Source organism: Anastrepha obliqua, chromosome 2 (genome assembly GCF_027943255.1).
Source record: "Anastrepha obliqua isolate idAnaObli1 chromosome 2, idAnaObli1_1.0, whole genome shotgun sequence".
NCBI classification, from domain to species: domain Eukaryota; kingdom Metazoa; phylum Arthropoda; class Insecta; order Diptera; family Tephritidae; genus Anastrepha; species Anastrepha obliqua.
Window position 1 is genome coordinate 20,911,619 of NC_072893.1, and position 25,700 is coordinate 20,937,318.

The 25,700-nt window shown below is 39.8% G+C and overlaps 2 protein-coding genes across 2 annotated transcripts in view; both read left to right on the plus strand.

Annotated features, from left to right (window-relative positions):
• LOC129239477 (homeotic protein ocelliless) overlaps positions 1–24,844 on the plus strand; it is a 78,096-nt gene extending 53,252 nt beyond the window's left edge. The window contains exon 4 of the mRNA XM_054874984.1: positions 23,660–24,844. Within this exon, the coding sequence (XP_054730959.1) occupies positions 23,660–24,844 (1,185 nt within the window). The remainder of the gene's footprint in view (positions 1–23,659) is intronic.
• A 9-nt stretch (positions 24,845–24,853) lies between these two features.
• On the plus strand, positions 24,854–25,447 carry LOC129237175 (loricrin-like). The gene has a single exon (XM_054871681.1). It carries the CDS (start codon positions 24,854–24,856, stop codon positions 25,445–25,447), a length of 594 nt encoding a protein of 197 aa, XP_054727656.1.
• Positions 25,448–25,700: the final 253 nt, after the last annotated feature.

Consider the following 25,700-nt stretch of genomic DNA (forward strand, 5'->3'; position numbering starts at 1 on the left):
ATTTTGTTCAAGCGTATAGCGTCCCATTTCGTAAATGTCAAACCTTTAAGTAAATTATAAACTTATTTGACATGTCATTTGAGTTACCTTTCTCAAAAACATAGGTGGTTCAAAAAGCAAACGCTATATGGCCCACCCGTTACAATACAAGCACAACGTCGAAAAAGACAGGTTGAACAATTCAAGAATGTAAATATGACCGATGCAGCGGCTCGAACTCAAATTATCATAGACTATCTCGTATTGCGTGCGCTAACTACCACTACTGATGAGCTTGCAAAAAGGCGCCCCAATTGACCTCAGAGACCTCCTACCCGGTGATCGGCATCCCCCTTACAGTTGTTAAAGGTGAACTACACAAATACCTGTAGTATTTCTCAGAAAAGCGCAGAAGAGATGGAGCTCCATTTCTTCATTTGCTCTTTCGAAAACCCTTTGGCCCCAATACTATATACGAAGAACTCAGAAAGCACTTTGGACTGTTCGCCATTCAATTTTCAAACTCTTAGATGTGTTTACCAGTCACTAAATGATCGGTGCACACGTGGAAAAGCACCACTTACCTACTCACCTACCAGTGCACGAAAGTCGTTGAGTTTTCCAAAAGCTATGACCTAAATAGTTGGCTCGCAAATTCTGTAAGTATTTTTCAACACCCGGCGGCCGCCGCAGCCGAATGGATTGCTGCATGACTAACATTCGGAAGTGCCAGAAAAGTGACAGAAAAAGCTGTTTCTAATAGCGATCGCTTCTTGGCAGGCAATGGTAAACCTCCGAATGTATTTCTGTCATGAAAAAGCACCCCATAAAAAACCATTTGCCGTTCGGAGTCGGCTTCAAACTGAAGGTCCCTCCATTTGTGGAACAAAGAAGCTCGGCCAAACACCCAAAAATGGTGTACCCGCCAAAAAGGTTCAGAATCTATGAAGGGAGGGCTTGCGCTCTTTTTCGCTAAAGTGTCCGCAATTTCATTCCCTTCGTGCCCCTCATATTCCGGAACCCACATCAAGGTAGCAGAGTTTCTTTTGATGCAAGGGTGTTGAGGATTTTAAAACATTCCCAGACCAACCTTGATTGGAATGCGAAGCTATCCAGCGATTTTAGAGCTGCTTGAATGTCAGAAAGAATGTTAATATTGACACCGCGCGTGCCTCTGCTCTACAAAATATTTGTGAGAATTTCTTACTATCCAATTTCGCGCAGTGTAATGGGCCCTTAATGAATTGCTATTGCAACAAATTGTCACTCAACTATTTCGTTATGACCTCTGCACTCTTTCGCTCCCCGCATAACAATGCACCCCTCGGCCTAAGCTAACACAATTCCACAGCATATTGGCTTTTCAGTCATGTAAGTATGTTTGCATGTGTTTGCATGTCATTCGCTCCACAACACTCCGCCAAATTATGTTGTTACTTCCGCCGTTTTGCTGCGCCACTATTTATTTAGGTTTGTTTGCTATGATTTGGGCAACTATTTGCTTTTATTTGCCATGTCCACAAATTATGCTGCGCGCCGCTACATAATTTATTTGTCATGCCATTGACGTGATTGTCACAGATATACGCACACATGCACACATATACACGCACATTTATTATCCTGTAATATATCCATAAATGGCGGTAAGAAATTTTCGCCTGGGGATCTGGTAAGCAAAAAACAAAGGCAAATAAAGAAAAATCAAGAAAAACTTATGCAACATGAAATGAGCAAAATTTTGGGCGCCGAAAAAAAAACTTCATGTTCGCATTGTTTGCCAAAGAAATCGAATTCATTATCAACGCAGTGGCAGGCTGTCAAAAAACCAAATCTTGCGAATGCACGCTTCCCAGCTCATGTTGCAAGCAACCCATAGTGGCGCAAACAGCCTCGGGCCAATTGATTTGAGTGCAAAGTAAAAGCAGTAAATGGCTTCCATTTTCACTGCCACTTTTTGGCACACAATTTTTCTAATCGTGAAATATCATTAACTGAAAATTGAGATGTCAACTGAGCTGTTGTGGATTTGCAAGTGCTGTTGTTGTAGTGCAGTTGCTTCAAGCTGGAATACTTGTACACATACACACATACATACATACAAACTTGCTTGTCGATCGTTTGTTGCCGATTGCATGACAGGCAAAATATTGCCGCCACGGCAGAAGATGGCAAACAACAATCGATCAGCCAGGCAAGCGCAGTAATTCAGCCAGTGGAGAGAAGTTGACACCAGGAGCGTTTGAATAATAGATATGTACGTATGTATGCACGCAGTTTGTTGATTTTGTTAGCGATTTGCTGCATAGCCGATAATGCTTTATGTCAATACAGCCGTCAAGCAAAGCAGCGAGCCAAAAGAGAGACCGGAAAATGGCATGAAATTTCAGTGCAAAATGCAAAGAACAAAAAAAAAATGAAAACAAAACATTGCGAATCAAGGCAATAAGTGCAACAAGAGCAAAAAGGGCTGAAAACAGCAAAAAGAGGTATTTCAAATAAAACAATGGAAAAAAAATTAAAAAAATAAAATAAAAAATAAATAAAAAAATGAAAAAATAACAAATAATAATTACAAAATTAGAAAAAAATGTTTAAAATGCATGCAATGTAAGCGTAAAAATAAAATATAATAAAAAAAAATAAATACATAAAAAAAATAAAAAAAAATTTTATTTCAAAAAAATATAAAAAAAAATTAAAAAATAGAAAAAATAACAAAAAAATACAAAAAGAAAAATAGAAAAAAAAATGTTTTAAATGCATGCAATGTAAGCGTAAAAATAAAATATAAGAAAAAATTAAAAAATAACAAACAAAAATTTCAAAAATAGAAAAAAATGCTTTAAAAGCATGCCATGTAAGCGTAAAAATCAAATATAATACAAAAAAAATAAAAATAAAAAATTTTTTTTAATTAAAAGAAAATTTAAAACAATAAAAAAATAACAAAAAAACTTACAAAAGCAAAAATAGAAAAAAAATGTTTTAAATGCATGCAATGTAAGCGTAAACATAAAATATAAAAAACAATAAAAAAAAATTAAAATATAAAAAAATTAAAAAACAAAATTTTTTATATAAAATAAAAATTTAAACAAATAAAAAAGTATGATAAAATAACAAAAAAACTACAAAAACAAAAATAGAAAAAAAATGTTTTAAATGCATGCAATGTAAGCGTAAACATAAAATATAAAAAACAATAAAAAAAAAATTACAAAAATAGAAAAAAAAAATATTTTAAATGCATGTAAGCCTAAAAATAAAATAAAAAAACATATATAAAAAAACATATAAAAAAAAAATTTTTTTAATTAAAAAATAATTAAAAAAAAAACAAAATGATAAAATAAAAAAACAACAAAAACAAAAATAGAAAAAAATATGTTTTAAATGCATGCATTGTAAGCGTAAAAATAAAATATAACAAAAAAAAATAAAAATATAAAAATTTAAAAAACAAAATTGTTTAAATTAGAAAAAAAATAAAAAAGTATGATAAAATAACAAAAAAACTACAAAAACAAAAATATAAAAAAAATTTTTTACATGCATGCAATGTAAGCGTAAAAATAAAATATAAAAAACAATAAAAAAAAAACAAAGAAAAATTAGAAAAATAGAAAAAAAATGTTTTGAATGCATGCAATGTAAGCGTAAAAACGAAATAAAAAAAAAAATTTATATAAAAAAAATATATACAAAAAATAAAAAAAAAAATTTTTAAATTAAAAAAAAATTAAAAAAAAATATGATAAAATAACAAAAAAAAACTACAAAAACGAAAATAGAAAAAAAATGGTTTAAATGCATATAATGTAAGCAAAAAAATATAATATAATAAAAAAAAGTATAAAAAAATTAAAAAAAAAAAATTTTTATATTAAGAAAAATAAAAAAAAAAATAAAAAAAATATGAAAAAATAACAAAAAAAGTTACAAAACCAAAAATAGGAAATTTCGAATGCCTGCAATTTAAGCGTAAAAATAAATAATAATAAAAAAATATAAATCAAATATAAAAAAAATCTAAAAAAATGTTTTCAATGCATGCAATGTAAGCGAAAATCGCGCCATGCAATAACAGCAACAAATTTGCAAAAATCGATTTTGTGTAATTTAAGGACGTGACATTGAATACGAGCAAAATCCGCAAACAAGGCACACACACAAGCCGACGTGCATGCATAAGTTATGTGTAATATGTGTATGCATGTATGAATGTATGTATGTATGCATGTATTTTTTGTATTTACATATGTATGCGGGTGTGTGTGAATATTGAAAAAAAGCTGGTGCTAATGCATTATTGCTGGGGCTGGTGCTGGTGCTGGTTCTGGCCACTTAGCCGCCAGTAGTGCATTGCAAATGCAAGCAACAACAACAAATGCAAGCAACAACAAAAATGCAACTCGTCCGCTAAGTGACAATTGCAATTGCATGCTTCCAATAGTACTGCTCATGTTTGTTGTTGTTGTTCATTTTCTTCTTCTTCCCCTTCCACTTCTTCTTCTTCTTCTCGTTCCTCCCAAGGAAGCCTTTGAAGGCGTTTGTCCACATAATGCTGCCTTGAGCACGTACACGTGGCGGGGGGGTGCGCGAATGTGTGGCGGGAACGTGGCAGAAACAAGTGAAAAATGACACGCCGCACGGCATGTGGAGGAGGACAGCAGAAGCAGACATTCGCCACCCATTGTTGTTTGTTTTTTTTTTGCTTTTTAACATCTATTTTACATATTGTCTCTTTACTAACTGCACACACACACACGCACACCCACATGAACTCCTACACATATTTGCATGTTTGCTTGTTTGTGCGTCTCCAATTATTGGTTTTCCACTAGCAGTCGCTTGTAGTTTTACGTAAAAGTGAATTCGTACACTACAAATCAATACATTCAGCTGGTTTTTTCTAAGGTATCCGTCCAGCCATCCATTCATCCATTCAGCCATGCATTACCTGCGCGTTGCTAAGATTTCTCACTTCTTCCCACTACCTAATTTCCTTGCACACACATTGACTTTTTCTGTTTTCTGTTATTTTATTTTATTTTTTTTTTGTTGTTTCGGTTTGACCATAGCGCGTGCATGTGCAGGGAAACATTGCTTTTGCGTTCACATTGCTGGAAAAATATTAAATTACCCTGCCGTCGAATGCCATATATCAATTACTGTCTACATTTAGCGCACCTTTGTACCTGCACTGTCTCCAGACGTGATGGCAACGAAGTCAGCATTTGTACTTCTTAGTTCAATTGTACAGGCACACACACATATGTACATATATGTAGTACTAGTATAGTAGAAGCACGTGGCTAACGCGCGACATTGGTTTCGATGCACTGACAATCGAATGCGCACAAAAGTCGTCAACCGCACAGAGTCCAAGTAGAGTGGCAAAGGCACAATAGTTAGTAGAACTAAAGTACAGAAATTAAATTTTGAAATTCTCGTGAAAAATACTCAAATAGTATTCAACCTCAAGTGCGCATTTTAGTTTTGCGATTATCTACTCAAAAATGTTAGTTTTTCCACCAATATTCACGAATTCGTGAATGCTCCGAAATGCATAATCTTCTGTCTACAGTATCGAACAAAACAGCTGCAGCTGGAACTCATCCTGAGACATGTTTTCTCTACAAATCAGTTTTCCCTTTGAAATGCTTCGTGGAAACTAAAGTCTTCTTCTTCATAATTGGCGCGATAACCGCTTACGCGATTTTGGCCGAGTTTAACAAAACGCGTCAGTCGTTTCTTTCTCGTGCTAACCGGCGTCAGTTGGACACACCAAGTGAAGCCAAGTCCTTCTCCACCTGATCTTTCCAATGTAGAAGAGACCTTCCTCTTCCTCTGCTACCACCAGCTGGTACCGCATTGAATACTTTCAGAGCCGGAGTGTTTCTATCCATTCGGACGACATGACCCAGCAAACTTAGCCGATGGCTCTTTATTCGCTGTGCTATGTCTTTGCCGTCGAAAGGTTCATACAGCTCGTCGTTCCATCGCCTGCCATATTCGCCATCGCCAACATGCTAAGGTCCAAAAATCTTCCGCAGAATCTTTCTCTCAAACACTCGAAGGCACTCGTCATCGGATGTTGTCTTCGTCCACGCTTCTGCGCCATACGTTAGGACGGACATGATGAGAGCCTTGTAGAGTGTTAGTTTTCTTCGTGGTTCGAGAGGACTTTACTACTCAATTGCCTACTTAGTCCAAAGTACCACTTGTTGGCAATAGAGATTCTACGTTGGATTTCAAGGCTGACATTGTGGTCGGTGTTAATGCTGGTTCCTAAGTACACGAATTCTTTTACAACCTCGAAATCAAAACTGTCAACAGTGACGTGGGTGCCGATACGCGAGTGGGCATCCAGATGATAGGGAAGTTTCTCTCGACTATCAGCGAGCTCATGCAATCAGCGTTAAGCGAGCTCTCTAAGTGGGCGACCTCAAACGGTCGCAGCCAAGACCGAACTGGTACTAGTTATGTTCACTAGACAATAAAAGACACCGAGTTTTCAGTTACCGTTTAAAGCTGGAATAACACTAGCCTTATCGAACGAAGCCCAGCATCTTGGCATAATTGTGGATTCAACGCTTTCTTGGAAAAGGAGCACCGAGGATGGGATGAATAAAACTTATAAAGCCCTCTTTATCTTTAGTTTGCCCTGCGGTACCGCCGTTTAAGCGTTGCATCGCAGGGCCAAGCTGGCCAGTAAGGCTCTTCATATATGCTTCTGTTTCTGTCTACACTTCATTACCTATTTGTCTTCTTTGTTTACTGCGTTCCCATTCTTTTTTCCGCACTTCCTGTAACGCATTTGCGCACCATTTTCTCATCTTGGCCCACACCAACTTCGATTGCAGCATGTCATTTACAATGCTACCTTGGTTATTCTTTCTTTTATCATTTCTTCGATCGACGTTCTTTCAGATGCGTATCTCGAGGAGGAGAAGAAGATATGTTCCGCGTTCTCACTACCGTTGCCGCAGAACGAGCAGTCTGCTGCGACCACGTGGTCCACGAGTCTTTGAAGATACTCTCTGTGGCATCCATTGTCTCGTCAGGAACTGTGTCAGGCAGAAATCCGTGTCACCATGTCTTCTCTCAGGAGTGCACTCGGAACAATCATCCTTAAATTGCTTCTTTAGACTGCCAGACTGCTGTAGCGTCTGCACAACCTGAGATTTGCGCTATAGACCAGTCAGCAAAAATGATAAGCCTAATGCACTTACCTCCAGCAAACCTTACCATTTTTGTCGATAGTCAAGCAGCGATAAGGGAATGGCCGCAGCGCGTATTAATTGAAGATGTGTTAAAGAGTTCAGGAGGTCCCTCATGCTTATCCAACAACACAATACTGCACTTTTTTGGCTCCCGGACACTCTTCAGTGGAGGTAAATGAAAGAGCGGATGAGTATGCAAGGAAAGGCTCAGAGCTTGACCTTCAACAAGTAATAGAGGATATAAGCATTCCTCTAAACGAACTGTGCAACGAGCTTGACCTCCAGCGAGTGATACACTCGATTAACTTGAGCACAATCGCGAAAACTAATAGAAGGTTGTCCTACTAACCGCAGGGTCCCCAAAGCGCTCTGGCCAAAACTGAAACTTAAAAGGTCAAAATGTCTGCTTGGATGCAACAGATGAACTCACTATGACTTCTGCAGGATTTGTGGAGATAAAGAAGAAATTGAGTCGGTATAACTCAAGTTCCTCTGTGAACGTCTTACACTTCAAAGAAGCCTTGCCGAATATCTTGCCGATTATTTCTTTCCACTAGAGGGACTAGTTACCTTCTTGCTAGATCTGTGCAAGTGGTTTAAGCAACTCAAATCAGTTCTCACAATGGACCTAAGGGCCACGGAGTGTCTTGCCTTACACAAGCAACCTGGCTAATCTAACCTAACCTATATATGTATGTATGTGTATAATTCGCCCTTCCACTCTTCATTTGGCATTTGGCCCAGCTTCTCTTCCTATTTATGGCGTGCGTCTTGCTATTTTTCCACAAATAGAGGAACCTACAGTTCTAAGTCGACTCCAAATAGCAGATGAATTTTTATGAGAAACTATTTTATGGCAGAAATATGTACACTCCGAGGCTTGCCCGTGCGTCCGAGGAAATAATCTCCTGATCCTATTTACGTTGCAAATGTTTTGCTCCGCACTGTATATAACCCTTCACCATATGTGTGCCGGGATATGAACTCTGTGACCCTGAAATATTATTCCCTTACCCTTATGCCACGTCTTAATGGTCATTTGAAAAGAATAATCCTATTATTGCAGCGAGGTTTGTGGGTGTAACCGTACGAAATGCATTCCAACAAAAGTTAATGAGAATTCTATGAAGATACATTAACTGCTGAATAGCGCTTCTGCATAAAACCAAGGACCTTGTGAACTACCGAAATGCCTACAGAAGCTATACTTCGCATTTTTCTTTTAGATTTTAAGGGCGCAAAGATTATGAAAAGGCGGCCGTAGCCGAATGGGTTGGTGCGCGACTACCATTCGGAATTCACAGAGCGAACGTCGGTTCGAATTTCGGTGAAAACACCAAAAAATGAAGAAAAACATTCTTCTAATAGCGGTCGCCCCTCAGCAGGCAATGGCAAACCTCTGAGTGTATTTCGACCATGAAAAAGCTCCTCATAAAAACAAATATCTGCTGTTCGGAGTCGACTTGAAACTGTAGGTCCCTCCATTTGTGAAACAACATCAATTCGCACACCACAAATACAAGGAGGAGCTCGGCCAAACACGCAAAACGGGTGTACGCGCCAATTATATATATATAAAGATTATGAAATACCAGAACAAATCGAGGTACTGCAAAATTAAGTTCTAAGCGCTGCCAACTTTGGATTTTGCAAAAGCACCGACTCCACTACATTTTTTTCTTACAAAGATTTTATGCCCACAAAGATTGATTGGCCACGCAGATCTACTGATTTAATATCACCACAATTTTATTTGTGGAGTTAGTTGAAGCCCAAGTTATACACCAACAAGCCAAGGGATCTAGTTTAATTGAAAGCCAACGTACGCTGTGAATTTTCTGCTGTATTGGCCATCAAAGCGAAAAGCGGACAGCCAATGATTTTTATGATAAGCTTTTTCACAACATAAATGTACTCGGAAACTTGTTAATTGTTAAATGCTTTGGTGTTTCTGCATTAGATCCATCATATCTCAACCGAATATGAGTCACGCACTAAGGAGAAATCCGATGGCACACCAATTTCGACTTTACACAACCCTCGACTGGCTTACATCCTTTATTGGGTATTTCACCAAACTCCTATTTCTGGTGTGCGTCGTGATGTTGTTCCATAAAAGTTACTGGGTATAATTATCAGTACTTTTCTCTCCTTCTCAGCGCATAAAAGCGCTATTGCCACTAAGGTACAAAACCACAACAGGGTCGTCAAATCGCTAGCTAGTAGCATTTCGGACAAAGTCAAAGAAATTATGTTGGCAACATTTAAAGCAATCGGCCGGTTTGGTTTTAAATTAAGCAACACCCATCTGACAACCAGGGACTAGTGATACGCTGTGGATGAAGCTCCAGGCATGCCCAAATACTGCTCTTACCACAGCGGCGGCATGTCATCTCATCAGAAGGCGTTTCATCAACTGGCTGACGAAATACGGACACATTTACAACAATCACACATTTACAAGCAAGCTTTCAACGCTATATACCGAGAGTCTCCTTATCATTTTTATGAACTTCCACTCCTTGTATCAATTCCTTCTTTTGATATCTTTCCGCTGTCAGCTAACTCACGCAACTTCACCTTCACTTTTCGATCATTCAAAACGATTTTGTGGTTTTTTATGTTTTCTGGTGTTACCGCCTCATTTGGGCGTCCACTGAGTTGTGCATCATTGCATCATCGGGGTCTCTACGACCACTTTAGAAGTCAGTAAACCATCGTTTTATTGTTGTTTCTGGTGAAACGGAGTCCTCATAACACTTTTAAAGCCATTGCTTTGCTTGAATGGTATTTTTCCCCATCAAGAAGTAGTGTCAAATTTAAACCCAAAATTATTTTTGATGCAATGTTTTGGAAATAACAAAAGTAGCTCCTCTCTTATCACAACAACTCACGAACTAATGAATAGAATCGCATGAAATTTTAACAGCTGTCTTTTTAAGTTTAGTACCAACTAAAAAAGAGTTGAATGCTATAAAACGAGTGCCATCTATGTGTTAGGCCCGGCACTTTTCAGCTGATGTCTTAAGGACAAGTGTCAGCGGAAACCGAAAGGGTGGGGGGAAAGGGGTATTCTACTTATATAATAGTGGTTAGGGCGACTAGTTTTCACTCTCTTGATTTACGCAATACTCTTTTAGCACTACTTACAAAACTAGACTTTTCTTAATGAATTGAACAACTTGAAGATCGTTGCACAACTTTTATAACAAATGCGTACAACAATAATTTCAATGGCGCACAACAAATAATTACGAAATTTGAAAGATGTTACAATGTAACAAGTCAAACAAGAGCTCACTAATAGCGCCCGACAAAACAAACAGATTCTTATAACAAAGCTTTTCACAATTGCCAAATTACCCATATTTCTTGTGCCGTCTTATGGCTGAAGAATAAAATAAAACTTTCCAAATATGAAAAAGCAGCAAATGAATGGAAAATTTGCCAAGCATTCAATACAATTTCCACAGTATTTATTTACGAACATACACACATACATACGCACAAAGCACATAGACAATAAAGAGCTTTCGAATGCTGTCTGGCAGACGCCAAGTAAGAAAACAAAAATACTTTGTTGAAGGCAATGAATTGCAATTTTACGTAATATGGCGAGATTAATTAAGGAATACATGCACAGACATATATATATGTACACCCACAGATATGGTTGAAAGAAAAATGCGGAGAAAAAGCAAATTATTGCGTATGACATAGACCAAATCAATGGCAGAAGTGAAATGAGGAAAGTCTATGAAAACTGTGAGGAGCAGCTCAGCAAACGGCATACATAGGCGCCAATTATGTGTAGAAAAAAAAAACAAAAAAAATATATATATATCAACTATCAAATATATATGTATTGTATATATATATGTACATATGTATATGCACAATAATACAAAATCAATTAATAAATAAAAAAATGCGAGACTGTCGAAGAAAAAGTAATAAATAAACGTTAAGCCAATTAATTACGCTGACGACACAAATTTCTGTTGCACTGAGTGTAAAGTTGTGAAAAATTGTGATTTGTTAAATCAACAACAATTACATACATACATACACACATATACACATATACATATACTTTGGCAACATTAAAAACACCGGAAGCGAGAATAACGAATTTTAAAAGCGTTCACAATTTTCCAACGTGCAATCGAATGACACTCAGTGAGCGAAAATTTTTAATCCTCAGTGAGAAAATTAATTCGGGAAACAGCTGCAGTGTAAACGAAAATGTTGAATTTATTTATGAGTCCGCCTGTGCGTGTGTGTGTGAGTGCGTACGTGTTATACCATACAAAGTCTACTACTGCGTGGCGTTCATTGCGTGCTGGTGACAATCTGAGCGAGTACGCGCGCCCTAAATACGCAGCAGCGTTTCAGGCGTACAAACACAAAAGAGTTAAGTATACACACACACACACGTACACATGCATACAACGCTACAATGCAGTTGTAAATGGAAAATGGCAATGTGGAATAGCCGAATGTAGGGTGTCGTGCAGCAGATAAAATGCGGCAATATTTGTAGAAACAACAATAACAGCAACATAAATTTAATCAAAATCAAAATGGTAGGCGCTAGGGTGTCACCACCAGAGCACACTTTCTCATGGCAGGCTGTTAGTGGAATGCTCGTGTGTATGTATGTATGTGTATATGTATGTATGTATGTGTATATGTATGTATGTATGTGTGTATGCATGTGAAATCCCGTTTGTAACGCCGTTGCTTGTTGGTTGGTCGTTCGGTCGGTCGCTTATCAGCGCCTGTCGGTTAGTTTTGATTTATGACAAGGCAGCAGCGCCCAGCAGCCAACATTACAAATGCTTCACCACTGGCTGTCGCTTAGCGTGGCTACACACCACCCCTAGCACGCGCAAACCCTCTAACATTTCATATGTATGCCACTATTAGGGAGCATACGCACATACATACATACACTCATACATACGAGCGTACATATGTGTGTGTGTGTGCATAGCAGAACACGGGCGAGTGGCAGGGCGTAAATGTTTGCGCTGTTCTGGTGCAGATAAGCTGTGGAAAATTATTACATTATTTGTATTGGTCGACGGCAGCCACGAACGCACAAGCACAGTCCTCCCCACCGCCGAGCCACTGCCAGGCGCCTTTGTGACGACGACAACCAACAAAGTTTGCTGCATTAGTGTGGGTATGTGCATGTTCGCGTACATTCAGGTTTCATTGCGTACAATAAATATTTCTCCCATGTCAGTTATCGTTTTTTTTTTCACCTTTCTAATTTTCCCAAATGTCCGCCCTATCAATAATGTCAGCTAACACCGTACCTATGTATGCATGTGAACTGATATGTGTGCGTGTGTGTTATGCAGTTGTTCAATGCAAAAGTTCACTTTGATTTGCGGATTTTATACTCCATGCACTGAGAGGTTCGTTGTGTGTAAATAGCTGAGTTGTGTGGTGGTTGTATGGAAGGTTTTTTCACTAGCGAGATGGATATCATTCAATTAATATTACAGTAACGATTTGTGTTATTATTTATTGGTGCGCTTGGCTTGGCGACTGCGGTGGCAGTTATACACAGCCATAAATGCATATCAGGATTTGTTTCGTGCTAAATTGTATATTTAGTCAGGGGTTACTTGGTATTATCAGTATGGCGGTTTTGAAAATGGGTTTGAAAAAATAATTCGCACGGGCAGACAAGCCACATAAATATTCATGAGCGGCATAAACAGTTTACCGAATTAAAAAAAAACAAAAAAACAAATTGAATAGTTAAATCAACAAAATTACGTTACAAATATGAAATTTTTGGCTTGTGACCATGCTATAGCACTCGAATATATTTTGATGTGAAAAAAATTTGCCAAAAAATTAGAATTACCTGTGAGGTATTCTAAGATAAATCAGTTCAACAGGGAAAAGCGTTTAATTAATCTAAATAATACAAAGAAAGAAATATTTCTTAAAGAAAAAACAAAGAATTTTAATGAAAATGCTTCAAATTTCAATTGTATTAGAATTAACACATGGGCTGAAAAGTCCCATGCACCTCTTTTTTAGTTGGAGCTAACCTTAAAAAACAGCTGTTAAAATCTGATGATATTAGCTCATTACTCAAAAAACAAAACAACAAAAAAAAACATTTTTTTCTAATAGCGGTCGACCCTTGGCAGGCAATGGCAAGCCTCCGAATGTATTTCTGCCATGAAAAAGCTCCTCATAAAAATATCTGTCGTTCGGAGTCGGCTTAAAACTGTAGGCCCTCCATGTGTGGAACAAAATCAAGACGCACACCACAAATACGAGGAGGAGCTCGGCCAAACACCCAAAAAGGGTGTACGCGCCATTTATATATATCATTAGTTCGTGACTTATTGAGCTAAGAGAGGCGCTACTTTTGTAATTTCCAAAACATTGATTAAAAATAATTTCGTGTTTAAATTTGACACTACTTCTTGATGGAAAAAAATACCATTCAAGCAAAGCAATGGTTTTAAAAGTGTTATGGGGACTCCTTTGCATCAGAAACAACAATAAAACGATGGTTTACTGACCTCAAAAGTGGTCGTAGAGACACCGATGATGCGATGATGCAAAATGCAGTGAACGTCCAAATGAGGCGGTTTTCTTAAAAAAAATCCACAAAATCGTTTTGAATGATCGAAAAGTCAAGTTGCGTGAGTTAACTGAAATCGTAAAGGCATCAGAAAAAGGACTAAAGACTTTATTTTGCATGAACATTTGACTATAAGGAAGCTCTGTTCAAAGTGGGTCACTGCTTTGTTCCATCAAGACAACGCACCGAGTCACAAGTCAATCAAACCAATGTCAAAGCTGCATGAATTGAATTTCGAATTGCTCCCATATCCACCGCATTCACCAGATTTGACTCCCAACAACTATTGGCTATTCGCAGACCTGACAAAAAACATGCTCGCCGGTACGAAATTTCACTCGAAGAAAGAGGTTGTCGCTGAAACTGAAGCCTCTTTTGAAGCAAAAGATAAATCGTTCTACAAAAGTGGTATTGGAAATGTTAGAGCAGCGCTGAAATGATTCTTAATGGAAATTACGTAAAGGGTTTTCCAATAAGAGGTGTTATTTTGATATTCAAAAAAAAATGCTATTTTTTAATATAAATGATCGGATGTTTATTTCATTATAAAGAGGGAGATATGCCGTTAATAGTGGAAAATAACATCAGGCAAATTGCCACCACGGCCACGCTTACAGGACAATATCCTTTTCATGAAATTTTCCATAACCGAATTGCAAAATGGCTGCCCTATGTCCTCGATAGCCTCACGAATTCCATCTTTGAGGTTTTGACTTCACCCTGAGCTGTTAGCGTAGACCTTCGCTTTGACCCCAAAGGAAAAACTCACAAGGTCTCGGTGGCCAATTGTGATCACCTCTTCGAGAGATAACACGGTTCGGAAACTTTTCCCATAAAATATTAATGGCTTCGTTGCTTGTGGGGCACGTAGCCCCGTCTTGTTGAAAATAAACATTGTCCAGATCAATACCATCCAATTCCCGCCATAAAAAGCTGTTAATCATCTCTCGATAGCGCAATCCATTCACCTGTAACACCTGTTATTGGGAAACCCTTTAGATAGAAAAGGCTAATGTTGAACAAAAAAAGTATTTTCTTTGTTCGGCCCGGGACTTTTCAGCCCATGTGTGACCAGTTTAGTAAGGTGTAGCCTTGCTAGTGGCCTTTTAAATCAATATTTTTGTTATTGCTTTCACCTGTGAATTCTTCGTCAAGCGAGCAGTAACCAAACATAGCGAGCAGAGAAGTAGCGAATCTAAGACTTGCTTGAAGTTGGTGCGCGTTATACCGTAGGCAGACTTTCTTCAAATCAAATAATTGAAGAAGAAATGTAGAAAATAAAATTACATACTTACAATTCAAAGGATATGACAATTTTTTTTAAATCAGAACTAAAAGAGGGTAGTAGAAAAATTTGCGAGGTGTACTTATAACTTAACTTCTAAGGGGATGACCTTTTTAGGGTTAAATCAGTGATGGCCAAAGTCCATACTCGCACGCTCATTTGGTTTTTGCAATCTCGTAGAAATTCATTCTCCAAAATTATTGCTCGCCTATGCTCATTCATAAGAAATTATTTTATACACGGCATAGGACAGTAAAGTTGTATACTCACCAAAAATTTCGATTGAATTATAAAAAAATTTTTCCAAGGAACTTTTACAAGGGACTACAGATGTTGTTCAAGTCGAGCAGGCAGTAAGCCGCGTAGCTTTTAAAGGGCTATTGAATCCTAAGCTCTTACTCTTAAATGGAAAATTTGTATGAAGACCCACATTTACAACGAAATGTACATATATATATTTTTTCCTTGTTCACTCCTCTCGGGAGCATAGGGCCTCGACAACACTATTGCCTTGCGTTGGTTTCGTTACAAAGAAATATACGCAAGAAATTGTTGGGCTTTACTGCTCTACACCGAGGACCAATGCCGCTAGCGGTGTCTACTTGGTGTCCCCAAAACTTTTGGCGTGCTGCGTCTATTGTACTGCGACCAAAGAGTTTTTGAAATAGCACACGAAGAAATGGAGCTCCATCTGCTCTGCGCTTTTCTGAGAAATAAGTTGTGCAATTCCTCTTTAACAACAATCAAGAGGATTCCGACGACCGGGTAGGAGACCTCTGAGGCCAATTCAGTCGACCTCTTCCTAGCAAGCTCATCAGTAATTTCATTTCCCCTCTATATTCTTATGTCCTGGAACCCAGATTAGATAAATATTACATGGACACTCAAGAATTGTGATCTCCTTCTTACAAGAGTTGACCAGTTTGGTTCTGCTCCATGACTTCGTCCGTGTCTTAATAGCGGCTTGACTGGAAAAAAAGTTAATATCTCTCTCGCTCCCACGTTACGTAAGCATTTTGCGTGACTCCAGGATCACAAAGACTTCTGCCTGATAAACATTAGCGGTATTCAGCAGTTTTAAGAAAATATATGTAGATAAATTGGTTGATTTAGAGAAAATCTCCTGATTCCACCATAGAGTCGGCAGTGAAGACAGATATACCAGCATCGGTACAGGATTTCCCTTCGTTCCAATCCAGCCTATTTCTAAAGATTGACCTGGCACGACCCTCAAACTCCAGTTTGTGGATAGATAAATCTCTCCGAAGTTGAGAGAAATGCGGTGTTAACTGCCAAAAAATGTTGGCATGTCCCCTGAGAGATTGCCTCCAGAAGACAATCGCCTTTAACCTGATTGGACTTTGAGCTGCGATGCAAATAACGTAAAAGTCGATGGGAAGTAAGTGCAATACAACATTCAGGGCAGCACTGGGGCAAGTTCTACATGCTCCGGTGATACCAACTCAGGAAGTCCTTTGCACCCTTCCCATTTTAGTGATATTATAGCGCTTCCGAAGAGCTACCGAGCTCCTCTTCCTCTTTGTCGTTCGCTTCTCTTCTTCCTCTGATGTCGTTACACAAATGGAGGGACCTACAGTTTTAAATCGACCCCGAATGGCAGATGGTATTTTATGAAGAGCTTTTTTTCATGCCAGAAATACACTTGGAGGTTTGCCATTGCCTGCCGAGGGGCGACCGCTATTAGAAAAAACCTTTTTTTTGGTCACCCTATACCTTCGTGAAATATTGAAAGGCAAAAATTCTTCGAAAATACTGTATTAAAAATTTACAGCATCAAGCAAAAACTAGTGTTTTTAGCAGAAATTACTGATACCCCCAAGTGGGCCCACTCTCTGGCCAACCAATGCTACCTAACCTAACCCTATTGATACCCCCAAATGTGTGTGCTGAAAGAACTCAGAAAATACAGCATTAAAAACTCGTCATTTTGCCATTTTCTCACACCAATTAAAGCGTAAAATAAAGCCACCATTGATTGTCATTCACATTAACTGGCGCAGCGCAGCGTCAAAGTGTCGAGTGCGCACACTGTTGAGTTTGTTTATTTATTTAGTGCGAGTGCCACACTGTTGTTGGTGTTAACGCCGTTACAACAAAACCACGTCAAGTGTCAAGCAGCAGAAAGTAAAAACTTTCCAAGTAACCAACGGAAATGGCATTAATGAATAAATTATAGTGGCACTCTACGGACCAAATAATCAAAAACAAAAAAAAAACACAAATGTTTTCATTGCAGCGCCAACAGCAGCAAGTGCAAAAAGTCACGCGCGTGTGCACGCCACAACACAAACAAATAAACAAACAGACAAACAAACCCGAGAGCAAATTGCAAAGCAGCTCACTGATGAAGTTATTCAATCGGCTCACGGCTAAAGGATAAAAACGTGTGTTGGCAGTGCTTGCCAAAGTACGGGTGTGTGTGTAAATGTATATGTATGCACGCGTGCTTAAGAAAATTGACTCGATTATATTGTTGAGTGCGCCCACCGCTCACCCACCCACTTATTTCACCCTCTTCGCTTGCTTGCCAACAAACATCCCATTAACTTCTGTAACAGCCAGGAGGCGGCGGCATTCACTTATCCTTGTTTGTTATGCTAAAGGGGAGCAGCTGCCACAGCAAAGAGGAAATATCAGCAAAGTGCTGGCATATGAATTTCTCTTCGCTTTATATCTGCCGCCCGCACCATTCCCCTTCTGCAGCTGACCGCTTCTTGAGCAAGCTTTTGGTGTCAAATAAATGCTGAAGAGCAGCGCGCACGCGAGAAATCTCTTTGGTCTGGACAGCTGTGCGTTCAATTCTCGATGCCATTTGCGAATATTATTTCAGTGATTTTAGTATAATGAATGCGGCAACGCACTAGCGCACATACTTGCATGCATACATGCACATTTACATGCACATACACACACACACTTATGTAATGCGCCTCATGGTGTTAGTTGTTAATGGTTAGCATTCCAAACAACCGAATTTATTATGCCCCACCTCCAAGCGCCTGCTGAAAAAAAGAAGGAAATGAGTTCACCGCATACCCAACATGCAAGTGAAGCAAGTGAAAGGCAAGCACCCGTTATTACTCGGTCTTGCGACGTTAACACTTGCGCTGCCAGAAATCAGCACCAACACTTGCCACACGATACTACATAGACAGCAGCGACAACAGCAGCCGCAGGCACATTTCTCGCCGCCACCAATACACCGCACCACATCACCCTGCACTTCACTCCAATTCACTTCACTCTACTCCACTCCACTCCATTCGACACTTTTTAGCACTTGCGCCCATAGCCGGTCGGCCGTGTGCACTCGAGCATTTCATTGAAATCAGTAAAATGATTGAGGGCGTTTTATTTGACATAGTGTCTGTCTGATTGTCCGCCTCCAACCGCTCGCCTACGTGCCACGCCGCCCTTCTCCGCCGCAAGTTGGCTGTAATGTGCGGTGTACGGTGTGCGAGACGGGGGAAAAACGCATTAAACAAGGCGTATCAAATTTCATTACCCTCTTAACACCCCCAACCATATTTTCATGCATTGCTGCCGCACAAAAAACAAAAACACAAAAAAAAAACAACTCGTGCGTTTGATAAAAAGGTTGGCAAATTGCTCATAGCGCTCGGTAAAGCGCATCCCAGCCCTCTTTTGCCGGCGCTGACAATGGCAAAACTGTAAAATGCGAATTAAATTTCAGTTTTCTTTGAGTTTGCGTTCCATTGTCAAGTGTAATGCATTGATTTTGAAATTTCAATAAAGGACTCAGCGCTTTGACTCTGTGGGGCACCCTTCTGTTCCCTCAATAGTGGTTCGTGAGCATATTTGAAATGTTAGATTTTCACTTTTCGCTCTGCTCATCCTCTTCCGCTGTTGCTTAAGCCTTGAAATAGTCACTTTTGAAATCACTTAATGAAGAATGAAATTGAATTTTTCAATAATTTAGAATTTTGTGGCATTTTCGTACGCTTTGAAGTTTTCTCCTCGTCGTCGGTTGGTGAAACTGCTTTTGTCAGCGAAACTCGAAAAAATTAAAATCGTTAAATTGTCATTTTGCGTATTTTAATTGCTTTATCTGCGCAATCAAACAACAAACGAATAGAAAAGTGAATTCTTCCCGCTTGAGAGTAGGTTAACTGAACAAAAAATTTTTTTTTTGTTTTTATTTTTTCTTATTGCATGCAAATTAAAGTAAAAGTCAGAATTAAGACCTAAGTGAAATGCAAAAATGCATAAATTTTTATGAATGAGCGGGAAAATAAAAAAAAGTGCTTGTTGCATTATACATAACAGAAGTGAAACTTACAGGGCAGACAAAGAAAGAGGGAGAGACCCAAGAGAGAATGAAAGAGAGAGAAAGAATATATATCTAAATAAATTCACAACATTTGCCGAGAATACAAATAGACAAAATTTACAAAAAACGGAGAAGGGTCGACCGGTGTAGGTAAACGCCGGACACAGACCGTGGCAACAACGCGCACTACTCCGAGTGTTTATCACCCGCACAAACGCAGCGATTCGCGGACCGCAGCAACGGCACAAATTACCGCAAGGAAATACCAATAAATGGCGGCCGCCGTAGCCGAATGGGTTGGTGCGTGACTACCATTCGGAATTCACAGAGAGAACATCGGTTCGAATCTCGGTGAAACAGCAAAATTAAGAAAAACATTTTTCTAATAGCGGTCGCCCCACGGCAGGCAATGGCAAACCTCCGAGTGTATTTCTGCCATGAAAAATCTCCTCATAAAAAATATCTGCCGTTCGGAGTCGGCTGGAAACTGTAGGTCCCTCCATTTGTGGACAACATCAAGACGCACACCACAAATAGGAGGAGAAGCTCGGCCAAACACCCAAAACGGGTGTACGCGCCAATTATATATATATATAATACCAATTAACCCGACGTCGGAATGGATAGCACTTTATAGTACGCACAAGCACTAGCCAGGAAACGGAAATAAGCGCCAAAAAGTAGGCATAAAAAAACGCCAAAAAATTGTGGACCAAAAAACGCCCCAAACAGTAGGCACCAAGGAAATATAACGGCAAAAAGTAGGCACTAAAAATATATTTCCTACAAGTTTACACCAACAAAGAAGCGCCAAAAAGTAGGCAGTGTTATTTCTAACTAGAAATTAGCAATCACAAGGAAAAACTCAGGGAAAATAACCTAAAGTTTATCTAAGATATATATAAGGTAGAGCAGCTCTTCTTTTCCGCTACGTTATATCTTTTTTCTCTCTCGCGGAACGAAAATGCGCAAAACGTTGCATTGCCTTGAAATTTTACTCTCCATTCTCGCTCGTCCACCGACGCCTAAGAAGTTTCACTTCAAAAATGCGAGTTTCGTAAACTACTACTGCCTTTGCTGATTTGCGATTTTATGTGGGAAAAGTACAAATAAATGGCAGCCTGGCATCGAATATAAAGCGTGATCAGATTGAAGGTACTTCTTCCAATAGAGGGTTTTCGATAGAGCACGCATGACTACAGTCAAACTAAATACATAATTTTCCTCAATATTCATTGCCATTTCATCAGGAAAAAACTTACGCCTCAACAACGTTTACAAATTGTGAAATTGTATTACGAAAATCGACGCTCTGTGAAAAGTGTTCTTCGCACGCTCAGGCCAACTTATGGCCGTCCTAACGAACGCACTATTCGATCAACCATCGGCAAAAGTGAGAATAATTTTACATTATTGTATGAAACTCGACTGATTAGACCACGTACAGCCCGAAGTGATATTCTCTGTATTCGACTGTAAATAAGAGCTTTGCCGAAGACCGTGATGAATTGATTCGGCGTCGATCTCAACAATTTAGCCTATCTTATGGCACTACGTGGGCGATTTTACGCAAAGATCTTGGTTTGAAAGGCTATAAAATACAACTAGTCCATGAGTTGAAGCCGGCCGATCTTTCAAAGCGTCATAATTTCAGCCGTTGGGCTCTTGAAAAACTCGCCGAAGATCCGCAATTTGGGATCCGAATTTTGTTCAACGATAAGGCCCATTTTTGGCTTAATCACTACATAAAAAAGCAAAACTTTCTTATTTGGGCTAAAGAGCAACCCGAAGCCATTCAAAAACAGCCTTTACATCCATTGAAAACAACCGTTTGGTGCGGTCTATGAGCTAGAGCAATCATCGACCCATATTTAGGCCACTTTTGTAAAGTTTGCGAGTTTCTTTGTGCCCGCTAGGTGGCGATCTGGTTGGCATATTCGAAAAATCGGGTTTATGGGTCGATTTAGCTTATTTTCGGAATTGGAAACAGATATACCAAGAATTGGAAACTGGGTAAAAACCTATTTACCTGGTTGTACTATAGCAATGTCCACAAGTAATTCTACCACATCTTGTTGGGATCATGCGAAACAATCTCACACTGGCTTACATTCCAACAGTATGTAGAGGAGCTCATGTGGTTTTCATACCACAGCGAGATATAATGGATTGAAATTTGAAAACGGAGAGCCAAGAAACGAGAGAATGGTAACTTCTAAAGCACACAGCTAAAAAGCCAATTGCATTCGAATCAGTGGAAAGTAAAAGGATTTTTAGCCAAGGAGGAAAGGCGACAAGTGTCAGAGATAAAAGGACGGTATAGAATAGAGACTGAGTTCTGTGAGAATTTTCCAGATTATTCGGCAAATCTGAAAATATCCTCCAGTTTGAGAGCACGATTTTACTCAATCTCATGTCATCTGAACCCAAAATTCGTTGCCTTGCTCTAGCAAAGGCAGGCCACTCACAGATAAAGTATTCAGTGCTATCCGCCTTCTCTAAGAGGGGCAGGCAAATCGAGTGCTCAACGGTCCCTATGGTAGGTATGCTGTGTAATACCAACCATCAACCGAACTTCTTTTCTACCAAGTTTTAGAAGCAAATTCAACAGTTTTCAGTCCAGACTTGTCACAAAACACTTTGCAGTTTTGCAGTTCTTCTAGAATAGACCATCGCTCTCTAGGTAAATCGCATACATAATCGCTGATCCACTGCACGATTCCTGCGGAACTGATTCCCATTATCGGTTCTGGCCCTTGTGGGGGAACCGCTGATTCGCAGTTGGTCAATTCATTGGCAATTTCATTTCTTTGAACAACCCAGTGTTCTATAACCCATATAAGTACAAGTCGGACCATCGCTCTTTATGTAAATTGCATAGTATCTGATTCACTTCATGGTTCCTTTAGAACTGATTCCAATTATTGGGGTAACTGTGGGGTAATGGGCAATTTAATTTCCTTGAGCACCGCAGTGCCCTATCACCCATATAAGTACAAGTCTATTCCATCTGGCAACAGAATTAAGCTTCTTCTTACATTCTTGAACAATTTTTGAGATTTGCTTTGGGTTCTCCAGAGCCTTCAGTGCAGCCTCACTGTCATTAAAGACTCCAATCTATTTCCCGCCCCATCTACTCTCAATTATCTCTTCTGCTACTTTCAGAATGGCAAAAATTTCCCTTTGGAGAACAGCTGTCATTCCTCCCATTGCGTAATGATACTTATTGAAATTTGAAAAGGTCGAGCCAAACAGCACCAAGAGATTTGGTGGCTCCTAAAACACTCAGGCTAAAAAGACCATTGTATTTAAAGTGATACTTTTTGCTATCGTTTAACTATCATCCGGCTCCAGAAACTCTATCATTTTTGGATCCATCGGGAAAGAAAATATCCATAAAATTTCTTTGAATGCACTCTGGATTACTCCATTGCTCACGCAATGTAAAATTGACATCAAATTTCCTTCTATAGAGCAGACTACTCACTAGCAAAGTCCTTCAGACCGACTAGTCTAGTCTCCTTTGGTCAACTTCAAGTGTGTATAACTGGGAGAAGGCCTAATTCAGCAAATATGTAGTTGAGCTTTCGGCCCAAAATTTTCTTCTCTTTTCAATATAAAACATAAAGAGCTCTCTTTTGGGCTCCTCTGGGCTTTACTTGTGCATTCTATGTAGAATGGGGGTACCATTTATTTAAAAATAAAAAAATTGTGTACTTCAATTTATTAGCCTTGTGACAAGAAATATTCCCCACATTTAATCACTTCAAAAAATTCAAGCTCCTTTTAAATTGCCGATAGCAAAACAACAACAATGTTATATACATTTTCGTGTATTTCGTACACCAAAAGCATTTTCAAAACCATTCATGCCACTTTAAAATGTTTTATCAACAAAATAATCATAATTCCCGAGTTCCAAGAAAAAAAAATAAAAATATATATCCCTGAATTTGTGAAACTGTTGTAAAATCTATTATATTTTAAAATTGTATAATTTTTAGATCTAATCTTTATAAGTTTTGTTAACTGTTCAAAATCATTGAACACTATTAACATTTTTTTGTATTAAAATGAAAATTTTTTTTGGCAATATAACCTAAAACTTATTTTTTCAATTTTAAAATTCATTTCAAAACTTAAATAATTCATTCAACATGCAAGTCCACTTATTAATTACCTTTTGTAAATCTTCTTTCTCTCTCTCTCTCTTTCTTTCTTTTCCATCTCTCAAGGTTTGGTTCAAAAATCGACGCGCCAAATGTCGCCAGCAACTTCAGCAGCAACAGCAATCGAACAGCCTTAACAATTCGAAGAATGTCAACTCCGGCTCCAGCTCCTGTTCTTCGTCGCGCAACTCATCAAATAGTGGCAATAATAGTAACAATAACAACTCCAGCTCCTCGAACAAATCGAATTCACACTCATCGCATTCGACGTCCGGCAGCGGTGGTAGCGGCAATAAATCGAACAATTCATCGGGCTCTGGCAGCAATGCGAACAACTCGAATAGTGGAGGCGGCTCATCTGCAGCAGCTGCCGCTGCCGCCGCCGCAGTCGCACAGTCTATTAAATCCCATCATAGTTCCTTCCTAAATGCGTCCTCCTCCGGCTCAGCGATAGCGCCCACATCCGGTTCGGCTATATCGTCGCACGCGCACTCGTCACACCCGCATCATATGTCCGCTGGTGGTGGCATTAATTCACTGGCGTCCGGCCCATCGGTGGCCACCGTAAATTCGCTAAATGCTTCGGTAGCCGCTCATCAAAACTCTTCACCACTACTGCCCACACCTGCCACCTCCGTTAGCCCCGTTAGCATTGTCTGCAAGAAAGAACACATCAGCGCCGGTTACCCAGGCGGTCCGGTCGGCAATGACGGCTCCTTGCGCTCCACCTACGATTCCCTGAAGGATGGAGGCGGCGATATTAGTAGCAGTGCAGCGCATCATCACAGCATCTATGGCACAGCGGCAGCGACGAATCCACGTCTAGTGCAACCCGGCGGCAATATAACGCCCATGGACTCGAGCTCTAGCATCACCACACCATCTCCGCCCATTACGCCAATGTCACCACAATCGGCTGCCGCCGCAGCACATGCCGCACAAACCGCACAGTCGGCGCATCACTCCGCCGCCCACTCGGCATACATGCCCAACCATGATTACAATTTCTGGCATAATCAATATAATCAATATCCCAACAACTACACGCAATCGCCAGCCTACTACTCGCAAATGGAGTACTTTAGCAATCAGAATCAAGTCAACTACAACATGGGCCACACCGGCTATAGCGCATCGAATTTCGGGCTATCGCCTGGGTCATCGTTCACCGGCACTGTTTCGGCGCAGGCCTTCTCGCAAAATGGCCTGGACTACATGTCGCCTCAAGACAAGTACGTGAACATGGTGTAGAATCTGCTGATGCAGTATTGCAACAGCAATAGCAACACCAGTTGTGGCAGCGGTAGTGGCAGTGGAGGCGGCAACGCAAACATTTTAGTGGGGGGTGGTACAAATGGCAATAGCTGTGGCGGTGGCGGTGGCGGAAGCAGCAGCGGTGGCACTGGCAGTAGCGGTGTCGATGGCGGCAGAAACTATGGCAGTGGCAATGGCTATATTGGCGTTGGTGGTAGAGGCGCTTATAGCTTTCTTGATGGCAACGAAGAACTCACAACGATGACACATTACGCTGGAGGAGGCAGCAACAGTAATGGCAACAGCAGTAGTCGTGGGAATATGCTGCATCACCACCACCAGGTGCATCAGATGCATCAGCAGCAACAACAACCCAACCAATATCACCACCATCAATATCAACAGCAGCACCAACAACACCAGGTCCCCATAAAGTTGTCACCCGGCAGCTCAACACCACCGCCGCCAACAACACCATTAGCAGCTGGACTAACGCCAATACTACATTTGCCGTCGGCGTCCGCAACGGCACTGCCGCCGCTATTGCCACCACCAGCGCCACCGTCGCATTACTTCGAAAGCAACGACGAGTATGCGTGAGTTGGGGGCTGGTCGGAAGGGAGCCGCCTACATTAAAGAAAAAACATATCTGGAGTGAAGAGTTTTAGCAGAGGAGAGCAGAGAGGAGTGAAATGTTCGAAACGCAATATAACGGAGATGGGGGGATAACAAAACGGTATCATTGTTTCCAAAAAATGGATCGTACGTGTGTGTGTAGACAGTTGTAAAAAAAGTACGAGTATGCGCTCGTAGTAGAAGCGAAGGCAAAAGGAGTTGCAGCCAGTATCAACGA

Excerpts from the sequence above, each read along its gene's own strand:
- LOC129237175 (XM_054871681.1), top strand. The coding sequence starts at position 24,854 with ATGCAGTATTGCAACAGCAATAGCAACACCAGTTGTGGCAGCGGTAGT.